General features: G+C 44.9%; 1 protein-coding gene across 6 annotated transcripts in view; it reads left to right on the top strand.

Moving 5' to 3' along the window:
• The window catches only part of smap1 (small ArfGAP 1), a 105,151-nt gene that overhangs the window by 60,075 nt on the left and 17,576 nt on the right, over positions 1–27,500 (top strand). For 4 of the 6 annotated variants that reach the window (XM_083650334.1, XM_083650333.1, XM_083650332.1 and 1 more), the window contains 2 exons: positions 7,277–7,355; positions 18,114–18,235. In XM_083650334.1, coding sequence (XP_083506460.1) covers positions 7,277–7,355; positions 18,114–18,235 — 201 coding nt within the window. The remainder of the gene's footprint in view (positions 1–7,276; positions 7,356–18,113; positions 18,236–27,500) is intronic. The other 2 variants (XM_083650335.1, XM_083650331.1) reach the window with 1 other exon arrangement.

Raw genomic sequence — 27,500 nt, 5'->3', positions numbered from 1 at the left:
CTTCACGGAGAAATGAATTAACCCTGAAGCTTGCGTTTCAGGTCGTTGTTTGATTGACCGGCGGTCATAGAAGCATGGTTGACACAGGGAACTTATGGCAATATCGAGATTATAGAGGTTATAGCCTGCTATCAATTGTTTTTAAGATCAATAATAAATACAGAATTTATTCCAATTGTCCGGGAAACTGAATTCATGCCGGACATGTTGTCCGGGGATGTTTTTCTCTGTGCGGAAACGCTGTCCAGCACAGACATAGAGTCTCGCACTTGCTCGCAACACTAGTTTGTTAGGGAGAAAGCAGAAGGTGGGCGGTCACAGGTTGGAGAGACGTCATCGCAGCCCGCTTGGAGGCGGGTCCAGCCCGCTTGGAGGCGGGTCCGGCACGCTTTAGCCCGCTTGGAGGCGGGTCCGGCACGCTTTAGCCCGACTCTGGAGAAGGTCCGCCTCGCCTCGGCTCGGCTCGGCTCGTTAAAATTGGTAAAGGAAACGCAAATCAGCCTGGCTCAAAGTGGCCAAAAGTGCCAATTGAAAAAGGCTATTAGCCTTAGGCCGTATTGATGATGCAATTTCAGTACATGCCTCCCTGCCCCACACACACACACACACACACACACACACACACATACACACACGCACATGCACACGCACACACACAATCATAAACGCACACATACTGTAGATCCAGCCTCTTTGTGTCTCATCTTTCCCTTTTTCTCCGTTTCTCTGTACATCGTCAGGCTTCACGCTGTCTGTCATTCTCCTCCCCTCCTCTCTCACCATCCCTTCATCATCCTCTCCTTAACTCCTCCTCCATGTTCTCTCTGTCCCCTCCATCTCTTCTTTCCCTCCTCCCTTCTCCTCTACATCCACCACCTTTCCTTCCTCCCCTCTCCCCCTAATTGCCCGCTATCCTCTTCTCACGTCGTCACCTCCCATCTCCCTCTGCTCTCCCTCTCGACTCCTCCTCTCCTCTCCCTACTCCCAGATCTCTCTCTCCCTCTCGACTCCAACTCCATCTCCTCTCCCTACTCCCAGATCTCCCTCTCTCTCTCTCTCCTCCTCCATCTCCTCTCCCTACTCCCAGATCTCTCTCTCCCTCTCTCCCCTCCTCCATCTCCTCTCCCTACTCCCAGATCTCCCTCTCTCTTGACTCCTCCTCCATCTCCTCTCCCTACTCCCAGATCTCTCTCTCCCTCTCTCTCCTCCTCCATCTCCTCTCCCTACTCCCAGATCTCTCTCTCCCTCTCTCTCCTCCTCCATCTCCTCTCCCTACTCCCAGATCTCTCTCTCCCTCTCTCTTGACTCCTCCTCCATCTCCTCTCCCTACTCCCAGATCTCCCTCTCTCTCTTGACTCCTCCTCCATCTCCTCTCCCTACTCCCAGATCTCTCTCTCCCTCTCTCTCCTCCTCCATCTCCTCTCCCTACTCCCAGATCTCTCTCTCCCTCTCTCCTCCTCCATCTCCTCTCCCTACTCCCAGATCTCTCTCTCCCTCTCTCCTCCTCCATCTCCTCTCCCTACTCCCAGATCTCTCTCTCCCTCTCTCTCCTCCTCCATCTCCTCTCCCTCCTCCCAGATCTCCCTCTCCTCCTCCTCCTCCTCCTCCTCCCCTCTGCGGCTGTCTGTCTTTGGCGTTGTGGGCTCATTCAGCCAGTGGCAGTTTTATTCTTCTCTTTTATAGTGTTAATAAGGCAGCTGTCAGCCACAAGAAGACAATCCACTCTCTGCAGTACTACTACTATTATTAGTACTACTATGCAATATGGCCAAAAAATATGGCAGGCAATATGGCCCAATATAATATCACAGTATTTCAGGGTATTTGTGCGATAACAATATCCTTGACGATAATGACAAAATACTGAAAAATATTGTATTATTCATTTCAAGAACATGCAATTGCAACAAAATAAGTGATATCGTTTTATGTGCCAGCATAAACGTAACAGTTTGCCTTCAAATATTCATATTTGAAACCTAGCTAGAAGGAACATTTTTAAAACAGGGACTTTTATTTTGAAAAGTAAGCGGTGCAGCTCGAATGGTGTCTCAACTCCTAACTTTATACTTGTTTCTGACTTTAGCACTCAGCAGTAACCACCTACTAGAAGTTCCATCACTGTTGACTTGTGTTTCATAACGTCTCTTTAACGGTTAATAACTTTAGCCAGTAGCACCTCTCCTAGCTTGAATTCCAATGAATGCCGTTATTGAATATGGAACCAGGGTCTGTTTGGAGACCAATAATGAGGAAAACGAGCGTGCACATTTAGATTTTTAAGAAGAGTCAAGATCACGTCGTGTGTTTCCTTTAATCTCGTGGAAGCATGTTTCAATCAAAGCTGAGACAACACAGATATGATGGTTTATATTGGGACTTTCCATTCACTTCAATAGAACTGTTCCCAAAGTCTGGCCTCAGTGGAACATTTGAACGCTGTGACATGAACGATGTCTCTTCCTTCTTCATAGGTTCCTTGATGTTTATTCTTTCCTCTCTCTCTCATTCTCCTATTTGTCTGCTCTTCCTCCCTCTTGTGTTCCTCCCTCTCCTCAGAGGAAAAGACATTCTCTCCTCCCCGTATCTCCTCATTCTCTCCTCACCCAATTGCCACGTCCCTCCTCCTCTTCCGCACTGTTTGTTTTTCCCTCTCCCTCTTTTTGCACTGTTTGTTCTTTGTTCATCCCCCCCGACTGCTCTCTCTCTCTCTCTCTCTCTCTCTCTCTCTCTCTCTCTCTCGCTCTCTCTCTCTCTCTCTCTCTCTCTCTCCTTCCTCTTGAGGATACGCCATTTGTTTCCTCTGCCTCTGTTTCTTGTGAAGCGGGACAGTGGAGCGGTGTGTTGCGTCAAGCTGTTCGGGGTACATTCTCAGTGGGTCACCTGCCTCTGTAGGGGAGATAGGAGGACGGGGTGGGGGGGTGCACTGTGCAGGTGTGTGTGTGTATTCATGTTGCTGTGTTTGTTTCTGACTGTATCGGGTTGCAGAGGATAGTTTCATCATGTGTGCAGTACAATGGCACTTCACAGTTTGGCCTATATTGCTTTTTGAGATTGAAGTTGCTGCTATTTTATGCCGGCGTCTTAGAAATTTGATCATGAAAGCCACATTATTTGGTTATTTTACTTTCTTAGCTGCCTGGAAAGCAACTTCTGTTTGTATTGTTGGTTGTTTTTTATTGCACTATTTCAGAGTTGAACCACTTTATTTGTTATTAGCTTTCACCGATACCATATTTGGTGGGTTGATCAGAGAAGGAACCTCCATCAACTTAGACGTGGACAGCCTTGACTGGTGATGATGATGACTGATGTTTAATAGGCATGGGTCGGTTTGAAAATTTTGAAACTGGTTCGATATTCCCCCAAAAAACCGTATCAAACCGGTATATCAAATTTTACACAAATATATATATATATATATATATATATATATATATATATATATATATATATATATATATTAGTGTACCCCATAAATGACTGTAATGCGACTGCAGTTGGTGGCGATGAGGCACCGCTAAGCTGGTATGCCAACCAGCACTAACGGTGAATAAAAATAAGAAGGAACCATTTAACTGTAAGAACACACTGTTTTTATTTCTCATAACTATTCAGCTTAACTTTTCTTCAAACATCAACATAATAAGACTTTTGCCTACTAGTGCAACTTGAGAAGAGGCTAATATGAAAAATAGTGCAATCAGAATGGATTGGCACTATTTATTTGTATGTATATATATATATATATATATATATATATATATATATATATCCCCCCCCCCCCCCCCCCCCCGTTTGCACGTGATCAAACCGGTTTGGGCTCGTACACCGAACCGAACCAGTAAAACCGGAAATCGACCCATGCCTAATGTTTAATACAAATGCAATATATATTTCTCTATTTAGAACAATTTTGGCCCTACATGTCAGTCTATCTTTTTTCTTATTTCTTATTTCCCTGAACCCTGTCCTCAAAATACTTGACAGAGGCTCATCAGTGAAGGTAACCAAAAGCAAGGGGGTTCACCCTTGTTGGGACGTAACGCCCGGAGGAGCAGATTCAAACCCGCGTGTCGGCACACACCCACCCCCTGCTGGAGTGACTACTGACACTGACTGAAACCCTTCGACCAGCTCCAGGGCTGCTTTTCTCTAGCTGACCCCTGACCTTTGACCTCCCAGGACGAGAGGGAGAATGACCTTACGGGGATCGATAAAGTATCACATCGTTTTCGATGCTGTTGTGCAGCGTGGAGCTGGTAGGGATTTCACCGTGACATGTTGACCACTGTAATCAGAGATTGGCCGATAATGTCAGACTCACTCCTTTCATTCACAAATAAATTCAAATCTACCTCTTCAAAAAGGCCAACAATATCTGAGTCCCACTGCTTCTCCAGAACTGACATGCACACTCTTGTCATTTTTACCATCTTCGTTTATCATCATCACGACAGCCGTGGCCAGAGGCTTTTTTTCACCAGCTTGGTCCATCCCATTCTGTGAATGAATACGATATCTCAGGAACGCCTTGAGGGAATTTCTTCAAATTTGGCCCAAACGTCCACTTGCACTCAATGATGAGCTGATTTGATTGATTTGGTGGTCTAAGGGGCAAGGTCACTGTGACCGCACACATACCTTCCCATTCTCGTGATCGCGAAGACCCAGGAACGCCTGGAGGAAATTTAATTACATCTGGCACAAACGTCCACTTGGACTCAAGGATGAACCGATGACAATTTGGTACTCAAAGGTCAAGGTCACTGTAACCTCATACTACCGGTAGTTAACTGCTGCGGGCTTCCGCATTTCTGGGGGATTTGTTGTTGTTGTGATGTCACGCAACTTCTAAAAAAAATTACCTTTTATTAAATTCCTTCAAAGTCTTCACTACATGTATTTTAATGTCTGGGACAGGCATGGATATAAACTGCAACTTCACTGGTTTGGCGGAGGCATACAACCAAGAGATGGTTAATTCTTTAAAAAAAAAAGTGTTTTATATTTATTTGATTTTCCCCTCGCTGTTGTAAAGTGCCTTTGTACTGCTGAAGCACTTGCAAATAAAATGTATTATTATTCTGTTGTTGACTACACTCGTGAGGAACTTAAAGTCGACTTAGCCACCACTCCGACACTGTGTGTCAGACGGCAGCTGATGGCTTTGCCTGCTGTGTTTCTGACAGCGATCAGTTGTGGCAGCACCAGTCAGAGGCCTCAGTTTGTTCGGTGCTTTTCATTCAGACTGGCATCGCCATCAAGCGAAGACTCTATTCACCTGCCGCGGGGGCGGAGTTATCGATCGCCGGCCTACCCTTCCAATTACACATCACTCTCGTCAAATGCAACAGGCCCCGACAGCCAATCGCAGTCTGTCGCTAGCCATCTGTCAAGCGGGCGTCACTCGGTGTCGCCCCGGATAGCCAATTACGAGGGATGTCCGTCCCTCGATAACCAATCCGGGAAGGGGAAAACTCGACTTATCTGTCACCGTCTGGAGATGCTTTTTGACAGCAAGTCCATCCAAATCCTGCTGAACAGACGATGGAGAGTCTAAGCTGTTTATGCACAGTGACATTTAGGATGTCTTTATTTTTGTCTCTGTCTATCCCTCACAGCAGCAACATGGGATACAGCATTAAAAGGCTATGTAAGGCTGCGTTGTACACAGTGTGTCTGATATACAATAGTGCCCGTACAAATTATTTGTCAGAATAGCCAAGTCATCGAGGCGTCCGTTTTTCTGGTCTGACTATCAGTTTGGATTTGGGTTTGACCAATAGACTGGAAAAAGTGAACGTCAGTCACTTCCTGCAAAACTTTAAAAAACAACATCGAAAAAATATTTTCTTTAAACCCGCATTTTCGTTAACGTTTTGGTCCGATTTAAATGTGATGCGATCTCTCCTGTTTGTAAATATATCTGTACCGTTTGGTTTGTAGAAGTAAAACTCTTTTTATAAGCATTTTACGAATTGTCTATGGGAAAATAAATGGCGGATGAAAATCTCTGGTCCTGCTGCGCTGGAGCAGGAAGTGACGTTCCACTCTGGCTCTCTATATCGGCTTTTGAAGGCTGATCACGATAACAATATTTTTGTCTTGATAGCATCTGCTATTCTAATCGCATATTTATTTATCTTTTTAATTTGTCCAGTAGTCTCTTAAGTCAGGGAGACCCGCCCACCTATTGAATGTTCAATTGAGCAATTAAACGACTAAACGTGCAAAGAATATAACATTCGTTTTGTTGCTGTGGTCAGGGTGGAACCTTCGTATCAGAGGCGGACGACACCGACCGGCTGGTATCTGATATAAAGCGCATATTAGCTCGATATATCAGCAAATCAATATCGCCCTATAACCCCTTTGTTTCCCTATGATTCCTGCCCGTTCAGACTACAACAGTGTGTCTCACTGTTGGGTCAATATGAATGCAGAGCACAAACCAACCTTTTGTTGCCGTACACAAACGACCTTCCCGCTGCGATTCATTCACGCGCGCTCTGTCGAAGCCGCCACCCGCAGTCCCAACACACATCAGTTGGTTAGCCAATGCATTGTTGATTAGGCGTGGACGCGGTAATTGTTTTCATTGGCCTGGATTGAAACGACATTGAATCTAATGTGCTCCATCGATCTTGTGTTGGGGGGGGAAATTGGGTTTGTTACCGGGCGTTGTAGATTCCCGACGTGCTAACCTTTTACTCTCTCTCTCTCTCTCTCTCTCCTTCTCTCTCTGTTCCGCTGCTTTCTCTCCCTCCATCTCTCACTCTGTCTGTATCTATCTCCATCTCTTCCTCCCTCTCCTCTCACTTCTCCTCCCCCCCACACCTCAGTCACCCAACCCTTTTGTGTGTAATCTCTCTCTCTCTCTCTCTCTCTCTCTCTCTATCCCTCTTCTCACGCTGTCTCTTTCTCCCTCGCCTATTCTCACTCTTACCCCCTCACTCTTTAATGAGTTTTATCGGCAGAGCTGTTTATCCGGAACAATATTGCCAAGGCAATATAGCACCAGCATATCAGTTGAATTCAAACCATGTTTAGATGAATAATAAATGACGATAAATGATTTGCTTTGGAAACATGAGGACACACAATAGTACGTAATATGGTTTGACTGTCATGGGTTTTTGAAGGGCAACACACCAACAGTTTTAGACCAAAGTCACCAATCGCAAAGATGTCTTGTGCTGATATTCAGTATCTTTAATAAATAATTTTTCTCTCTCTCTCTCTCTCTCTCTCTCTCTCTCTGTCTTTCTCCAAGAAGAGGGTCGATCTTCAGTCAGATTGCAGAGCCAGTCCAAAGAAGAGCGCAGAGGCCGCTGTGGACCTGCTAGGCCTAGGTAAGACATGAGCAACAGATTGACCATCCCCCGCCAATCCCTACTCTAGCAGTTTATGGTGGAATAACTATCAGATATATGTCAAAACTTACTTGTCAAAATATTGTGGAATATTCTGTTAATGGCTCAAAAACATCATTGAATCTCTTCATGTAATAAACCGTCTCTACGGAAAATCGGGAATATTCGGGAATTTGACAAAGGGTCACTTTACAGGAATATAGCAGAAGGTATTTTACTACGTATTTCCTCACTTTGAATTTGACGGAGGTTTTCAGACCGACTGCAGTGGAAACCAGACGGTCGACTTTAGCAAAACAACACGAACAAAAAAGCAGGAAAGAAGAAAAGGTCACGGAAGCGCTCGGAGAAAAATCACGTCATACAGTATTACATCAGGGTCACGATGGAGGACCAGCTTCAACCGGCTGAGTCGGCCAATCCAAACGGAAACAATCGGAGAGGAACAGAGGCTCAATCAAACCTACCAGTAGACTCTCATTTGGCACCAAAACTTCGAGCCCAGCTCATTTAGAGCGCAGTCTTAGGACAAAGTGGAATCAATGCAATGAAAGATAACTGATCAAATGCTATTATCTGGTCAATGTGATAAATGGTTAGACATGGTGCGTCGCCAAACCATCTGTTCAAAGGGAACATGCATGGATCGTGAATCCTTCCCCGAGGTGATGTCTTTCTTTCTTTTTGAATGCACCTACCTGCTTTTTTTCTGCTTGCTTTGCTCTGTATCACAGTGATAAAAGTGACTGATGACACTTAGGCAGCGAAGGTAAATGCCGTGCCCAACCGGGAGCCGTGAAGATTGAGCGACCGTGCCTCAGAATACTTCGAAATGCATTCATTTTTTATGGCCGTTCTGCTTTATTAAAGAACACCGCAGCACAGGGAAGACGGAATCCAGAGAGAGAGAGAGGGGGGGATGACATTCAACAAAGGTCGCACGCGGGATTCAAACCTGTGACATTTGTCAATACACGGCGCGCCTCCTCGGCCCGCTGCGGACCGTCCCCCGCCACTGTGGCCCGGCGTCGACCTCCGTGTCTCCTCTGCGACAAAACTTCAAATCGGGGAAAATGGACGTTTTTGTGTTCATTTGTTCTTTTAATAGAAATGTGTCATAATGTAATGGGCCCGTGTATTCCCAATACGAGGCCGGGTGATATTAGAAATGGCGATGAGGGTAAATCTCCACTGACAAAAAGGAGCTGGTGGCTACGGCATTGATCACGAATTCCTGCCCGCAGCAGCGCGCCCCCGCTATAAATAAGCATCCCTACACACCTTGCAGCCACGTGGAGTGGATGAGATTTCACACATAATCAATAAGTCAAATACGTGGCACTGTGCCTCGAGCGTCATCCCTCCCTCCCTCCATCCATCCCTCTCTTTGTTTACCTCGCTCTGCTGCTATCAGAGAGGCTTCCCTCGCTCACTGTCACCGCGTCCCTCTGCTTCACTTCATTCCAATTTCATTCAATTCGATTTCGTCGGCGACGTCAAACAAATGACAAGATTGTCGAAGCGTCTCTAGATAAAAGCTGAAGTGTTTTTATATGAAATCTCTTTCCTGTCCTCGCATGGAAGATTTGGATCTGTGTGTGTGTGTGTTTCCTCTCCCACACACTGAATATCAGTCGCCTACCTGTCCTTTTCTCTCTCTCTCTCTCTTTCTCTATTAGGGCTTGACCGATATATCGCTCGGCCGATAGATGAGGCAGTTTGCTTTTTACTGATTTATCCTCCTTGACCACAGCTACACAAAAATCATATATGGGGAGGAGAAAGGAAGCCGAAGCAAGGAAGCGCCAAGGAAGTTGAAAAGGTTGAAGCCCAGTTGGGGTCAAGTTGGGAGGTGCCAAGTTGGGTGGCCAAGGAGGCCAAGTTGGGAAGCGGCGAGTTAAGACGCTAACGCACCAAGGTGGAAGGCCAGGCCGAGTTGGGAAGCGCCAGCCGCAAGTCGCTGTAAGTCGCTAAAGGTCGAGGGCCAGAAAAGTATAGTCAAATTGTTCGTGCCCGCAAGTCAAAAGCCAGGCCAAGCTGGGAAGCTCCAGCTGCGAGTTGTTGCTGTAAAGCTGTGTTCACACCGAGATATTTATTTTTCTCTCTGTCGCTCGATTCAACCCTTTGGAATCGCTCTGTCGCTGTGATTAAATCGCACGTCAACAGGCACACGAATTGACGGACATCTGGGGGCTATAAGGTTACGCAATGTCATGATGTTTGTCCACTACGAGCCACCGGAGTTGTTTACAAGCTAAGCCTATCAGCGTGCTCCTAACGTGAGTTCTATACCGGTAGTTCAGACTTCATTTCATGTTAGCTACATTAGCTGACATGGGGCAGTAATACTGTGATGCGGTCACAGTATTACTGCCCCATGTCAGCTAACGTTAGCTACATTAGCTGACATGGGGCAGTAATACTGTGAACGCATCACAGTATTACTGCCCCATGTCAGCTAACGTTAGCCACGTTAGCTAAGCCCGCTGAGTGCACCAAAACAATAGCTTGTTAGCCATTTCGAGTCACGCTATTCCATTGGGGGCATTAGCTTTAAAATCCATTCTCCGGTTGTTGATATCTCAGCAATAATGCAGCTAACACGTTATCCTTGCAGCTAAGTTAGTACGGAAGGAATACTGATTCCGGCGTCACTTGCGCTGTTTTTCCGGGGTATCTGACGACGTGCGAACGTTGAACTGACTGGACAAATGATTATTCGTTATCAATATTGCATTTTTTGTTTGTTGCTCAAACCTTACCAGGTAGGCTATACAGTATGTAGCAACCGTTTCATAAGAACGTGAGGCTGTGAGTTACAGTGATTTTACAACGGCTAAGAGGTTTAGATTAGAACGCCCCTTAGCTGTTGTAAAATCACGGTAAACCACGGCCTCTTGGGGCATATTGCTTCAACAAAACATTGGCTATCGACAGTTTCAGTTTAAAACGACTGGTCTTGGTAACCCTATTCTCTGAGTCTCTCTTCCACCTCCCTCCTTCTCCTCTGCAGTGGTCCTGACACACCGAGTTAACACAGCTTTCCAGGCAGGTGATTTCTATGTATGAGCTGATCCCCCCCCCCCCCCCCCTACCCCGACATCTCCTTCATAACATTATTCACACAGCAGTGTTGATGGTTTTGCCTCTCCTGCAGCGTGCAGTAACAACACTGTCTTGTTTTGGATCTTTATAATGATACATTCACTGACTTTAATGTGGGCGACATTTGAACATTTTTGTATCACCGATATATAGTTGAATCGTCGATACTTTGTCAGTTACAGTATCTTTAAATTTGAGCATTTTCGTGTCAATAAATCCCAGACCACGGGACACTAATGGCTCATTTATACTCCATTTTCATACGTAAATAGATGCGTCCGTTCCAAACGTTATTATCGTCACTGCCCACATACTTCCATGTGTCTTTCACGTTGGTATCATGTTAAGCAATACATTCACCACCAGTGGGCAGTAGAGAGTCAAATGTATGAGTGTGTGTGTGGTTTTGCTCCGTTTCATGCGTATCCGTAAGCTTTCAGCTGACGGGACAGAAGACGTACGAAATGAACGCAGATTACGGACAGAAGGCTCTGTCCGTCTCCGTCTCCATCTTTAACGTAGAGTATAATTGGGCCTTAAAACTGTAGTGTCCATTGAAACCCAGCATAACAACAATACACCCTATTCATAATCATCTTATACATTGATATTTTACCCATCATAGTAGTGGTGGCAAACGTCCTCACTGTGGCAGCCTCCCATCGCTGCATGGAAACAGAGGGAGTTGTGTTCATTGCCAATTCCCAGAACCATTGAAGGAACTGGGAAGCCGTGTGCGTTTGAGGTGGTGCTGGTGTGGGGGTGGGGTGATTTCTAAACGCTCAGTCTGAACCATGGGTCGGTTTCCATGGCGAAGTCCAGAGTGCTCTCAAGAAGCAAAATGCATCCCATAATAAAGGATGGCGAGGACAATGGCTGACACGGCGACAGGAATGATGGTGACGGTGATAGGGCCTTTTCTCACTGCGGGGGGGGCGGGGGGGGGGGGGGGGGGTTACGAGGGTAATGGATGCTGTAGAGAGACAAAGTGAACGTCACTTCCTGCTTCAGCACTGTACCAGAGCTTTTCATCCGCCATTTATTTTCCCATAGACGTTTCATAAAATGCTTACAAAAATAGTTTTAAATGGTTCAGATATATTTAGAAACAGGAGAGACTGCATAACATTTCACTCGGAACAAAACGTAAAAGATTCTGGATTTAAAGAAAATATTTTTTTGATGTTGTTTTTTTAGGATTTGGTCTCTCCCGATTCTAAACATAACTGAACCATTTGGTTTGACCAAGTAAAACTATTTTTATAAGCATTTTAGGAAATGTCTATGGGAAAATAAATGGCGGATGAAAATCTCTGGTACAGTGCTGAAGCAGGAAGTGACGTTCCACTTTGGCTCTCTATTTCCCTCCCTCCCTGCTTGTTTAATCTGTCATTCTCTCTCTCTCTCTCTCTCTCTCAGGCTGATATCTGTCATGCTCTCTCTATCTCTCTCTCTCTCAGGCTGATATTTATCATGCTCTCTCTCTCTCTCTCTCTCTCTCTCTCTCTCAGGCTGATATCTATCATGCTCTCTCTATCTCTCTCTCTCTCTCAGGCTGATATCTATCATGCTCTCTCTATCTCTCTCTCTCTCAGGCTGATATCTGTCATGCTCTCTCTATCTCTCTCTCTCTCAGGCTGATATCTATCATGCTCTCTCTATCTCTCTCTCTCTCAGGCTGACATCTGTCATTCTTGTCAGCCCATCATAATATAAGTCATAATCTTCATAATGAGCTTTATTTGTAGAGTGCTTATTTTAAAGCGTATTTTAAATCAAATCAAGACAAAACCACCATACTCATAAAGTACAGTAAGTGAGTTCAAACAAGAAGGCATTCCAAGATGGAACTGTGCGAGGAATACAAGGTACAAATCATTACAGTATATAAGAAAGGACTAAAGACACAGCATTAAAGCAAGTCTATGAACAGATGTTTGAAGAAGTGATGTAGAAGATGTGGAGTGCTCTCTGTTCTCTCTTCCAGGCTAAATGGCTGCTCTTGTATCCTGCTGTCTGTCTAAAGGAGCCCAGTCTTGTTCACACGTTAAAAGGCTAAATTATGGATGTTTCATCACTCTGGTTATATAAATGACCTCTGCTGCTGCTCGCTGCTCTCTCTCTCTCACACACACACACACACACACACACACACACACACACACACACACACACACACACACACTGTCCTCTCTCTTCCCCCTCTTTCTATCTCTCCATTACTCTCTCTCTCTCTCTCTCTGTCACACACACACGCACGCGCACACACACACACACACACACACACACACACACACACACACTCCTCTCTCTTCCCCCTCTTTCTATCTCTCCATTACTCTCTCTCTCTCTCTGTCACACACACACAATCTGTCCTCTCTCTTCCCCCTCTTTCTATCTCTCCATTACTCTCTCTCTCTCTCTCTCTCTCTCTCTCTGTCGCACACACACAATCTGTCCTCTCTCTTTCCCCCTCTTTCTATCTCTCCATTACTCTCTCTCTCTCTCTGTCACACACAATATGCCCTCTCTCTCTCCCCCCCCCTCTTTCTATCTCTCTGTTTCTCTCTCTCTCTCACACACACACACACACACACACACACACACACACACACACACACACACACACACACACACACACACACTATGTCCTCTCTCTGTCTTCCCCCCTCTTTCTATCTCTCCATTACTCTCTCTCTTTCTCTCAGATGAGTACATTGTGTACTCGGGGGTTTCTCCTCCAACCAGCATGGGAACACGAAGTCCACGCAGTCTCTTCCCTAATCTGAGAGTCCTCTGTTCAAAGCCCACACCATGTGAACACCTTCAAGGTCCACCATGTGAACACCTTCAAGGTCCACCATGTGAACACCTTCAAGGTCCACCATGTGAACACCTTCAAGGTCCACCATGTGAACACCTTCAAGGTCCACCATGCCATATCTTCATCAATACATCTGTTCAACCCATTTGGGCTGAACAAGAGAAAATCCACCCCATAGCAATGTGTGACACTTCCTCATTTTGTCCATGCAAGTCTATAGAGAGGCAAAGTGAACGTCACCTCCTGCTTCAGCACTGTACCAGAGATTTTCTTCCGCCATTTATTTCTTCACACTTTCACACTTGCACATGATTCAAATTTCAACAATGTATTTGTAATTTAACTTCACAAAATCGATACCTGTGTACATTTCAACCCCGCTGTCTGCATGATTTATCATATATATCAATCTGATATTTTAAATCAGTCGTAGGAAATAGTGAGTGAGTGAATCAATGAGAGGCATTCTTCAGTTTGCTGCAGCTGATGACTGGGGCAAGCTGCAAAAAAAAATATATATATATATGGAGAGATTTTTTCTACTCACACTTTCACTCTATCACGAGCATTCTGACGCACACCTACATATGCCTTACGATGCTCTCTGCCCTATCCACACCTCTCTTTCTGCTGATCTGTCCACCCCCCAGTCATAATAACCCCTCTTAACAACCTCCTGTCTTACTATAGTGTGCTATGTGTGATATTGCTACTGCCATGTGCACTAGCATACTGTACTGTATGGGCAGGTCTGCTATCTGTTAGCCTCCCGTAATCTGTGTTCTCTACTGTGCTGATTGCCTGTTCATGTGGTTTGTCGCCGCATATGTTTCTGCTGCTCTCTCTTGCTTTTGCATTGTGTCCCTCTGTCACTTTTAACAATGTGCTTGTGGTTGTTGTTGTTGTTATTGTTTTTGTTGTCTTTTCCCCCCCAAACCCTGTTCCCTCAATACGTCTCACCCAACAATGGCTGGACTGAATCCAAGCGCCACCTTCAGGCCGATTCGAAAAATATTTCTTGAGCAGAAACTAGCCACCAATATCTGTCATTGTGCCACATTTCAGGTCTCTGCGATTTACCGACTCACGGGAATTTGCATCGAGGCAGATGAACAACGAGAAGGAGAAGAATACCAGCACAAAAACAATAACAGCACGAGAAAGATAGCCGCAAGCGGCAATAGCAGGGGTTCACGCCTTGCGCAAATTGAACCCCTAATAGTCCTGGAGGTAGATTTGTAGAGCAGGTTCAGGTGAACGTGTGGAAAAAAGTTGCTTGAAAATTGGAGAAACAGAGTGGGAGTTATGGCCTTTCAAACTTTACCCTTGAAAACATGCAATTCATGCAATTGCAAAATAGTTTTCTATATTATATATTAATATCGATGTAGAAATGTGTGCTCTTTCAAGGGTGGACTCTCAATAGAGTGGTGAAGTAAAGTATTAGTAATATGAAGATATGAATCAAATATCAAGCAGTTGAAACAGCAGGTCCCTGTGAGTTTACTTTAGTCAAGGCACATGTGGCTCTCCATCAAAATCAAAAGATAGGAACAAAGTAAGCTTATACGAGGAATCAGCCGAGCAGCATTTTTGTAAACAAACCGCGTCACTGGGTGGCAACGGCAATGGAACCCTATGGAGCCCAAGTGGCGCGAGGCGTGAGTGTCTGACTCTAGCCAGTTAACTCTGTTTACATTTTAAAAACTGCGACAGTTCACACAACTTTAACAGGACATGAATATATTATACATCAAACTCTTGAGTTACTTCTGCTCTCACTCAGAATGTCAAAATATAAGCAATGTGATGTATAGTTTGTTTCGCACAACTCATACTATTAACTGCCGTGGGATTCCGCATTTCTGGGTGTCAAGTGACGTCACGCTGATTTATCCTATATTGGGTTTGTGATCTACTAAACATGATCATGTTAGTAACTAACATGATCATGAACTGGACACCAGGGTCCCTATCGTTGCATCGGCGCTGTTTCTAGGCCGATCGCCTGGCGCAGCTCAAATCAGTGGGCGTGGACCAGCGCACTTGATATCGTCGTGCTGGCGCTAGACGCAGCCTCAACCATTACAACCACGCCTTTTAAGCGTAAAATTATGCACCGTCATGCTCATTGGATAACTGCAATAAACGAATCGCACGCTTGCCTTTTTAGCTCCAATTCCAGTGATCCCGCAAAACCAGACGAAAACCAAACGCTCTGCCCCCCCCCCCCCCCCCCCCCCCTCCCTTCATCCAGTCTGTCTGTCTGCATTATAGGCTATTATTCCATATTATTATGCTTCTCAAACCAATCTAACTGCAGTTTCAATACTGCAAGCATGTAAATACGCTACACTATAGCAAGATCAAAGTGAAAATAATGTTCTAAACGCATCAGCTAGAAAAATATAGCCTATTAGATTGGTGAAAGTTTGTCCAGAAAGATATCATTTTCTCTCGCCTGCTGCAGGAAGGATGATGCACATAAATATAGCCTACATTATGTAAAGTCATTGCATAAATGTGTTTTTATTGTAAAACTAAATGTGGAGTAGGGCCAAGTTATTGGAGGGACATCACAGTATAGCAGATGACAGTAGAAGCTTCCGAAGCGCGTTCCGCTGTCACTTATCTAAATCACGTTAAATCGACAAGGGATATTTATAGCCCCAGTAGGACATATATGTTTCAAATAGGGTGGTGTTTTCATTTCAATGTTTTATTTGGTCCAATATTGAAATGTTCTACAATTGGAGGTTGTCTTACCATTACACATTATTTAGATCCTCCCTTAATATAGGTTTTCGGCTCATTTGGTTGCTATTTAGTAGCGAAATGGAGAAACACAATGCATCTTGGGACATTCACATTACAGTGAAGTTACAGCTTATTTTTTCTATGGGACTCTGAGCGAGGGAGTCAGAGACAGTCGGTATTGTGCCTGTCAGACTGAGGAGAGAGGGAGAGAGGTGACACAGAGAAGGGTGAAAGAGGAGAGAGCCAGAGGGGAGGGAGAGAGCCAGAGGGGAGCGCTCCAAACAACTGGCCCACTGAATAGGCCTGCTTTTCAAAGGTGCAAGGCGCTAAATTAACGCCAGGTCAGAAGATAGCAGTACGCCGGTATTTAGCGCCGACACGCCCACTTTGGCCCATTCTGGGACTGCGCCACGCCCATTCGGCCTAAAGCGCATTTGGCAGCCTAAAGCCATATTGATATCGTCCCAAAACAGGCGCAAGGCACGTTTTTTTGCGTTTAAGGCCTGTTTTAGCGCCGAAGGCTTGTGGGAGAATAGGGCCCAAATGGTGTCCTGAAAAATGTGGTCAATTGGCACAAATGATTAGACAAAAATAGGTTTTTGGAGGTAACTGTTAATTTTCAACAAAATATACACCAGTATCACTAATCTTGGCCAATAATAGCCATTTAGCGAACATGCCTTTTTAGAGTCACACAGCAATAGACTCTTGTTAATCCACTTGAAAAACACCACAATCCAAACCAGCACAGTGTGGCATCATGTGTGCATTAACATGAGCCATTATAGGCATTTAAATTGGAAATGATACAAGATGAAGAGAATAAATGAAATCATATTTGGTGCAATTCAAATTGGAAGAGTGTGTTGGAATCCCCCCCCCCCCCCCCCCCCATTTTTTTATCCCATTTTTTATCCCCCATTAGTGCTAATTAAATTTATTTATCCTGGTTGCTGCTCCACCCTCTGCCGATCTGGGGAGAGCCGAAACTGGCTCCATGCTTCCTCCGAGACATGGGCAGTTAAGCAGCCGCTTCTTTTCACCTGACAGGAGAAGCTTCACCGGTAGGACATAGCACGTGGGAGGATCACGCTATTCCAACCAGTTCCCCTCCCTCCGAACAGGCGCCCCTAACGACCCTAACAAATTTCTTATTAATGTGAGGTTGTATTGTAAGTGCGCTAATTGAAAATTAAGCTATGCGGGCATTTCGAGAATGTGTGCCTGAATAATTCTGTTTTTCTGTCTGTATTTTTCTTGTTTCTCTTTGATTCTATTGATTTATTCACTCTTTTTCCCTCAGTTGATGTGCTACAGTATATCTGTCTCTGTCTCTTGAGTGTCTGCTGGTCCTTAAAAAGTCTGAAATAGCTCAATTGAATTGTCTGCATTCAGGGCATTTAAACTAATTAAATGTGGTTCAATGTTGAGATTGAATCTAAAATACAGTTTAAGAAGTTTCACAAATTGTTTTTTCATTAGTTGCATGGCTGATTGTTGGGGGTGAATTTGGTCTGCGGTGCCATTTGAAATGGATTGAAGTAAGTGCCGAAGCACTCATGCATATTAATGCTGACAACTGGTACTGATATACAGAACAGAACAAGGTGAGTCAGAATAAACACCCCAAATCAAAACATCTCAGGGAGTGTGGAAGGTTTTCTCAACAGTATTCTGTGTGACTAGGCACTATTCATCTTTGTCAATTGTCATAATTATGACATACCGGTAAACATACAGATTTGCAGCAGCATCAGTTGGATGACTCCCCTCAACTAATACAATCTTCACCTTTGTCTGATAGGGCTTGGGAGCCTTTGATTCGATCTTCTTTTTTAATACACCTCTCTCTCTCTCTCTCTCTCTCACTCTCTCTCTCAATTAAATTCAATTTAAACCTGCTTTATTGGCTTAACAGGAAAGAAAACTCAACTGAGGCATAGACACAACAAATTAATAATAGTACCGTAATTGGATGAAAATCTGTAAACATCAGTGATTTCAGCAATTCTCTCTCTCTCTCTCTCACACACACACACACGCACACACAGATGCTCCAGAGAGTGGTGGGCGGGGCTCCGGCAGCACTGCACCAATCAGCGATGACCTGGACATCTTTGGGCCAATGGTGTCCAACCCTCTGCCCTCATCGCACAACACACAGCTCGCTCAGGTAACGCACACACACACACACACACACACACACACACACACACACACACACACACACACACACACATACACCCTCCATCCCTCTGACACCTGTGTCATTCTGTGTGTGTTCACATTCTGTTTTCTGAATTCCTATGGAATGATTGAGTTTATTGAAGTTGTAGGCTATAGAGACACTGCATGAAATAGGCCACGCCCATCACGGAGGAAAGCTCTCCATTCACTCCCGTGTCATTTTCCTTGAATTAAACATAGCTAAAAGCTGTTGTGTGGTGGGCTGCGCAGACAACAAATGTAAAAAATCGGCAGTTAAAGTTTTTTTTTCGTATCCCCGAGCAAAACAAGGAAGTCATTGAGAATTGGTGAGAAGAAAAATGGGGATCTAGCTGTCAAGGAAGTAAGTTGGAGTGTTAATCTTCTGTATATATGATCTTTGTGTGCAACACGCGACATACATGTAGGAGAACGCCAGGATTGGGGGGGGGGGGGGGGTTTCTGAATATTGACGCGCTCCGCAGTGTCTCTGTCTGTTTCAGCTTTTGCGATTTGTGAGAGTTTGGTTTCTGGTCATTCTCACAATCTTCATCACTCATGGCATTGGGCATATTAGTCGGGATATAAATGCACCTGCTGCCAGCTAGCTATCATAATTATTAATTTTCTTCTAGAGTTTTTTGTGTGACCCCCCCCAACCTTAAAGTTCAAACTTCCCCTCTGGCGAAGGAGTGACAAAAGTGGCGGAGAGAAGGATTGAAGAGGACAAAAGAGAGGTGGAAGGAGAGAGCGAGGGAGAGACGGAGAAGCTGGGATAGAATTGAGAGGAAAATGGAAGAACCTGAGACGGATGAAAAGCTAGAGCGATGGAAGAATAGAGAAAAGAGGCAACAGAGAGGAGAGAGTGCATCCGATGTCATTTCCTGGGTCGACAAAACCAAACGTACGTGTGTTCGTGTGTGTGTGTGTGTGTGTGTGTGTGTGTGTGTGTGTGTGTGTGTGTGTGTGTGTGTGTGTGAAGAGAGACAGATGGAAATACAGAAAGAGAGAGTGGCAGAGAGATATTTTTTATTTCTTTATTTTCCTCCTCTCTTCGCACCCTCGCCGGTTGAATTAAACATTTTTGAGGAGCAAGAGCAGCGTTTGAAATGCTGCTGTGCTCCCTCAAGGATGACCTCTGACCTACGTACGTCTGGGCAGGAAATTAGCACACACAGTCACACACACTCAGACACTGTCCACCTCCAGTAACAAACTCACACAGGCACACACACTCAGACACTGTCCACCTCCAGTAACAAACTCACACAGTCACACACACTCAGACACTGTCCACCTCCAGTAACAAACTCACACACACTCAGACACTGTCCACCTCCAGTAACAAACTCACACAGTCACACACACTCAGACACTGTCCACCTCCAGTAACAAACTCACACAGTCACACACACTCAGACACTGTCCACCTCCAGTAACAAACTCACACAGTCACACACACTCAGACACTATCCACCTCCAGTAACAAACTCCTGCTCTCCAAGTCTGCACACAAACATACCACACACACACAGTCACACAGTCACACACTCCTAGCCTTGACATGTACAGTACACACATGAGCGTCATGACACACACACACATCATCAAACACATATCAACATACACACATGATGAATACACACACACACACACACACACACACACACACACACACACACACACACACACACACACACACACACACACACACACACATACACACACAAAGTACCAATCGGCAATGACCCATTCTGGGCTTTGAAAATCTCTCTCTCTCTCTCTCTCTCTCTCTCTCTCTCGGTCTCTCCCTCTCTCTCTTGCTTGCTCGCCCACTCATTTTCTGACCTACTCCTGGGCTTCAAATCGTCTCTCTCACTCTTACACACACACACACACACACACACACACACTCACACACACACACACACACACACACACACACACACACACACACACACACACACACACACACACACACACACACACGGCTCCTGGGACCGAGCAAGGTGGCTGCTCGCTGCAGACCCAGGCATGAAAAATAATTATGGGCAGCTGTAACTGCAAGACCACCCCCTCCCCCCCACCCCCGCCCCCAGCCTCCCACTTACGCTGTAATCTCCTCTCCTCTCCATGCTCACCAGCTCCACGACTCCCTCCCCCTCTCACCACCTCATATCCATTAGTCCCTGACTCTGCTCTGTGGAAGCTGAGATACAAGGACACGCTAAACATGCCCCTCTTGGGCATCATGTTTTCATTTTTCATTTTTATTTTACCTGTAGTGCCACACACACACACACACACACACACACACACCCCTTTGGGCCAATCAGGTGTACGTTTGAAAATATCAAAACTCGCCCCGTGACCAGGGAACCTCCGTTGGCTACCGCTGAACTTTTCACACTCGTCGGCCGTCGACAGCCGATCAGATATCACCACAGCAGCAGCCCGGTGTCGACAGCCAATCAGATATCCCCACAGCAGCAGCCCGGTGTCGACAGCCAATCAGATATCCCCGCAGCACCAGCCCGGTGTCGACAGCCAATCAGATATCCCCGCAGCAGGGCAGAGAATACATCATCCGCCTGTTCAAAACGTGGTAGCTGCAGGCCCGCTGCTACATCAGATTTGGCGCATGCTGCGTTTACACAGAGCCCCTTTTAACTAAGAGCACCAAATGGACTCACACAAAGTGTTCTTTCTGGTTGGACCTCTGCCCACCAACTTTCACCAACATCGGAGAGAGAGATCAAATGCACCAATGTGACATCCTGGTGCATATTATTCAAGTCCTCTCCACCCTGGAGATATTAAACCTGGTGCATATTATTCAAGTCCTCTCCACCCTGGAGATATTAAACCTGGTGCATATTATTCAAGTCCTCTCCACCCTGGAGATATTAAACCTGGTGCATATTATTCAAGTCCTCTCCACCCTGGAGATATTGGACACTGGCACGTTTCAAATAGGGATGCACCGATCCACATTTTTTCATTTCCGATCCGATTCCGATACCTGAATTTGGATATCTGCCGATACCGATATTATGCCAATACCAATATTTAGTATAGGCAAAGATTTGGCCAATTAAAGATTTTTTTTTTAAATATACCTTGCAAAAAGCAGACAAAATTAAGAAAATATACAAGGCAAAGAAGGATAATATTATACATGGGCAAATTATGGCCAGTGCACTGGAATTGCAAACCCCCCCCGGATTCCGATCCGTGAATTAGTGCCAATATCGGCACCCGATAGCGATATTGGGTCGGATCGGCAAACGGACTGTGTGGGCAATGCCTGCAGCTCTTTGAGCCATCAGACACAATTATGGACCATCTCCCAATCCAGCTGCACCTGGTTGGCTGGTGGTTACAGTACAGTTTACAGGTTACAGGCTATAGTGAAAAGAGACAGTAGGATTTCCTCACAGTATTGGAGCTATCAACTGCACACATATTTGCTGTAAAAGCACCGTCCTTCGACAGATGTAACCGTGTTGACAGACACAGCCGTGCACATTTGGCATGGCTGAATGTCACAGCTAAATAGCTGGCTGGGATGCCACAAAACAGCTTTAGTGGGCTTTGTGCCTCCAGGCAGCAGCTCAGCAGATGGACGGCTTATCAATAAGTGTAGCCTTTTCACTATTTTGATGCGCTGGGCTTAGAGAAATCTATTTCAATTATTATTTATCACTACTGGAGACTGAGGCTAGCCATTAAAGCCATGTCTGATGACTATTATGAAGCGTCTTTCAGTCCTTAAAGGGACAGCTCACCCTAAAATACAAAATACATATTTTCCCCCTCACCTGTTAGTGCTATTTATCCATCTAGATTGTTTTGTGTTTAGTTGTCTGGGTTTTGGAGATATCAGCCGCAGAGATTTCTGCCTTCTCTCCAATACAATGGAACTGGATGGCGCTCGGCTTGTGGTGCTGAAAGCGCCAAAAAATATATACAACTGAAAAATTCAACAGCAATGTCTCTTTTCAGAAATCATGACCCAGTTACTCAAGATAATCCACAGACTTGTGAGCAGTTTTTTTTGTAGGATCTATTTTTGACCTTACTACACTCTCTATAGCTAGCTGCTGCTCCAGCTGCTGCTAGTTTCGTGTGGGAACTAGCTAGCCGATTCCTGCTGGTAGTTAAATGTAGGGGTGTCAAAAATAATCGATTATAAGATGCATCGCGATGCGGACGTGCACGATTCTGCATCGATTCACAAATGTCAAAAATCGATTATTAACCAAACTAACATCACCTCTTACTTCAATTCAGGGGAACCCTGACTTCCCTTCAGGTCTTAATGACCTTGGTTTTGACATTTGGAAGGATAGGGGGCTACTAGTTTTAGGAGATTTATTTGATGGCCCTACCCTGATGTCCTTTAACCAGTTCCAGCAAAAATAGAATTTGTCTCACCAAAATTTATTTCGGTTTCTGCAGGTGAGGGACTTCATACTCCGGCGTAAAACATTAACAACAAATATAGAAGCCTCTGAGGTCGAAAGGGTACTCTTACTTGGCCCAAGTAAAGGTTTTATTTGTTTTCTTTACAGCTTATTAAGGTCTACCTCTACTCTGAACACCCTGGCCACCAAGCAGACATGGGAGAGGGACCTTGAGGTGGAGATTGATGACGAGGACTGGTGTGATATATTTGATAATGCCAAAAGAATTTCTGTGTGCAACAGACTGTGGTCGATGCAGCTAAGAATTATACATAGATTGCAAATATCACCCAGCCTTCGTCATAAAATGAATGCTAGCCTGTCTCCCCTCTGCCTTAAGTGTAAGATAGAGGTGGGAGATTACTCTCACTGCATATGGTCATGTCCTAAGATAGAACGATACTGGTCAGACATAGTGCAGCAGTTGAGTGTCATCTTTGGTGTGGAGTTGGACCCAGACCCTGTCAGCCTTATTCTTGGCCTTCCCCATAAGACACTCGTTTATAAACATCACAAACGGCTATTTAATTTATTAACTTTTGCTGCTAGAAAAAATATTATTTTATTTTGGATTAAAGACAAACCTCCAACAAAGAGGAACTGGCACCAGATAATTATGCAACTTATGCCTCTGGAGTTCATGACATGTATGCTGCACTCAACAACCGATGTCTTTTATAAAGTGTGGGAGCCTTATTTGAATTATATTGACCCTAACCTAGCAGAGACACTGACTATTGGATACCTCAACCGAAGTGATATTGCCACCTGATTCTTGCCTTTTTGCCTTGTACATCTAATTTAATTTAATTTATTTTATTGTACTCTCATTCATTTATCCATCCTTTCCTTTACTGTCGTCCACATCTATGTTTTTGCTAACTTGTGAAGTGTCTGAGCTGCCCTGTGGTTTTTGTTTTTGTCGTTGTCTTGTCTTGCAAAATTAAAAAAAATGTATACAAATATTATTGAAAAAAAAATCGATTATTAAAAATATATACCGTAAATTCCGGACTATAAGCCGCACCTTTTTTCCCGTTTTTTGGGCTTTTTTGGCCCCTGCGGCTTATATAACGGTGCGGCTTATCTATGGATTTTTTCAAAAAAAAAAAAAAATCTCTTTTTTAGCACTCTTTCTAACTATAAATCCACTTCTGTTTTAATTTCCTCTCTTGCCCTCTTTTCACCACACTGTATGACACTGTGTGCACTGTAAAAAACAACACAGGTGGTGTTGTGTTATGTTGTTTTGTTGAAATGTTAATAAATGGGAGCTTCCTCAAACAGCCATCTCTTTCCCGACAATCCCCTCTGTGCATGAACCCTTACATATGGTAATTAAACATTAAAACACAATAAAAAAAATAAAAAATAAAAAAATAAAAATACCATTAAAACACCCGCGGCTTATAGTCCGGTGCGGCTTATATAAGAAAAAAATAGTCAACTTTGCAGGTGCGGCTTATACACCGGTGCGGCTTATAGTCCGGAATTTACGGTATATATATATTTTTTTTAATAATCGAATAAAATATAATGGAAGTACATACAGTTGTTTATTTGGATCATAATACAATGCAATTCCAAATGCACTTTTATTTTAAAAGTAGCCACACAGTGAGAAAAAATAAATCATGTATTGGGAAAAAAAGTGATGGATCGATTGAAGATGCATCGAGATGCATCGATAATCGTAATCGAATCGAATCGTAGCCCTCTGAATCGTAATCGAATCGAATTGTAGCCCTCTGAATCGTAATCGAATCGTGAGGCCAGTGAAGATTCACAGCCCTAGTTAAATGTAGGTACAGCAGAAGAAAAAAGACAAGGAGGAAAGGGAGTAACAATTAGAGTGTAACTTAGGAACATTTACTATGTCATTTCCTACTGTAGATAGTGTAGATAGTGTAGATAGTGTATGCCATGAATGGAAGATTAGAAAATACAAGTAATATGTACAGTGTACAAGTGTGTGCAGAGACACTGAGAGCTCGGCTAGATACGCGGTGCACACAAGGACACGCTTTTTGACAGTCAGTTGATACACACCCACCCACCCACACAGACACGCACACACACACACACACACACACACACACACCCACACAGACACACACACACACACACACACACACACACACACACACACAGGCAGATATTGCTTTATGGGTGCGATTATCCGGGCGCGTGCAGAAAGGGGGAGGCGGCAGCCTGCTGATGCACCTATCTGTGAATACGTCAATTATAAAAATGAGATTACAGCCTTGTAGGAGGGGAAGGATTTGTGTTATCCCAGCTTTTCCTGCTCTCTCTCTCTCTATGTATCATCTGTTGCTCGCTCTCTCCGCTCTCTCTCTCTCTCTGTCTCATCTGTCCCTCTCTCTCTCTCTGTCTCATCTGTCCCTCTCTCTCTCTGTCTCATCTGTCCCTCTCTCTCTCTCTCTCTCTCTCTCTCTCTGTCTCATCTGTTGCTCTCTCTCTCTGTCTCATCTGTCCCTCTCTCTCTCTCTCTCTCTGTCTCATCTGTCCCTCTCTCTCTCTCTCTCTCTCTCTGTCTCATCTGTCCCTCTCTCTCTCTCTCTCTCTCTCTCTCTCTCTGTCTCACTTCCATTACCACTCTGTCCCCACTCTCCTTCCACTTCTCTCTCTCTTCCATCCCTCTCTCTCTCTCCTCTCTCTCTCTCTCTCTCCTCTCTCTCCTCTCTCTTAACCATCCCTCTCTCTCTCTCTCTCTCTCTCTCCTCTCTCTCTCTCTGGAGAGGATGGATGGATGCAGGAGGGACTGAATTTAGTTCCAAGTTCCAACCTCTGTTCCTTCGTTGCTCTGCCTACCAACACGAGGGTCGCAGGTTCAAGCCCCCGTGTGACCTCTGGCTTGGTCGGGCGTCCATGCAGGCACAATCGGGTGTGTCTGCGGGTGGGAAGCCGCATTAAGGGTGTGCGTCCTGATCGCTGCACCAGTGCCTCCTATGGTCGGTCGGGGCACCTGTTGGGAGGAGGGAGGGGAACTGGGGGGAATAGCGTGATCCTCCCACGCGCTATGTCCCGCCAGTGAAACTCGTCGCTGTCAGGTGAAAAGAAGCGGTTGGCAACTGCACATGTATCGGAGGAAGCGTGTGCTAGTCTCCAACTCTCCCCAGATCAGCACAGGGGGCGGAGCAAAGACCGGGACTTCAGGGGGAATTGGCCAAGTACAACTGGGGAGAAAACGGGGGGGAAATCTGACAAAAAGATCCAAAAGAAACGCTAAGAAAGAATACAATAAAACGTTGAACATGGAGAGGCAAAGCACAGTCCGCTTTAACGTCTAGTTTACTCTAAATGGGAGCATAATTTCCAAAATGAACCTCATGCTGTATTGAAGAAGACTTGAAACTAGCACTGAGGTCATAAATCAAGAGAGACGTAGGGTCATTTCCCCATACACTTCTATACAATCTGACTTCTTCCTGTACGGTTGTCATGAACGGTGAAATTACCAAAGGAGACTAAAACCGTTTTTAGTACAAGGCTGTACATAATTGTTTATTTCTGCTGTAAGTCAGGCATTTTAACATGGGGGTCTATGGGTAATGACTCGCTTTTGGAGCCATTCCTCAAAGTGGCCATTTGAGGAACTGCACTTTTTGTACTTGGGCATTGGCCTAATTCTTCAGAACGGGTGTCGGTACGGCTTTAGCTCGGGCTACAACAATAGCTCGGGGGTGCTCGGCTCGGGGTCCACAACAGGGTCTAACCCTAACCCATATTTGTAATGTCTATCATGTCTGATAACATCAGTAGCTTAGCGTTAGCTTGTTAGCTAATAGCTGTCGGCCATTTTGCCCACGTTAATCCCACCAGCCAATCAAATGCCTACCTGAGCGATTTCTGAAGGCGAACCAGATCTGCACCGACACCGTCAGCGGGGCTCGGTGGACAGCAGGAAGAGGGATGGAGGCCAGAGAGGAGAGTTCTTTCTTCCTCTCTTTCTTTCTTTCTCTCTAACTCTGATGTTCCTTCTCTCTCTCTCTCTCTCTCTCTCTCTCTCTCTCTCTCTCTCTCTCTCTCTGTCTCTCTCTCTCTCCCTCTCTCTGTCTGTCTGTCTGTCTGTCTGTCTCTCTCTCTGTCTGTCTCTCTCTCTGTCTGTCTGTCTCTCTGTCTGTCTCTCTCTCTCTCTGTCTGTCTGTCTCTCTCTCTCTCTCTGTCTCTCTCTCCCTCTGTCTGTCTGTCTGTCTCTCTCTCTCTGTCTGTCTCTCTCTCTCTCCCTCTCTCTGTCTGTCTGTGTGTCTCCCTCTCTCTGTCTGTCTGTCTCTCTCTCTCTCTCTGTCTGTCTCTCTCTCTCTCTCTCTCTCTCTCTCTCTCTCTCCCTCTCTCTGTCTGTCTGTCTGTCTGTCTGTCTCTCTCTCTCTGTGTCTGTCTCTCTCTCTCTCTCCCTCTCTCTGTCTGTCTGTCTGTCTGTCTGTCTGTCTGTCTCTCTCTCTCTCTCTGTCTCTCTCAATTCAATTTCAAATAGCTTTATTGGCATGAAAAGACACTGCTTATATTGCTAAAGCAAATACACATATTAACAGTACAACAATAAGGAAATTATAATAATAAATGAATGTACAGTCGAAGATGTATAATGTACAAACAGTCAACATTTCTCTCTCTCTCTCTCTCTGTATCTCTCTCTCTCTCTCTCTCTCTCTCTCTTTGGCAAGCTCTGCTTTTGTTTTCGGTAAAGTAGCACAAATCTGCCAACACACGCAAACACACACACACACACACACGCACACACACACA

This window comes from Poromitra crassiceps (genome assembly GCF_964638095.1).
Source record: "Poromitra crassiceps genome assembly, chromosome: 14".
Taxonomy (NCBI): Eukaryota; Metazoa; Chordata; class Actinopteri; order Beryciformes; family Melamphaidae; genus Poromitra; species Poromitra crassiceps.
This window is presented reverse-complemented; position numbering and strand designations above follow the sequence as displayed.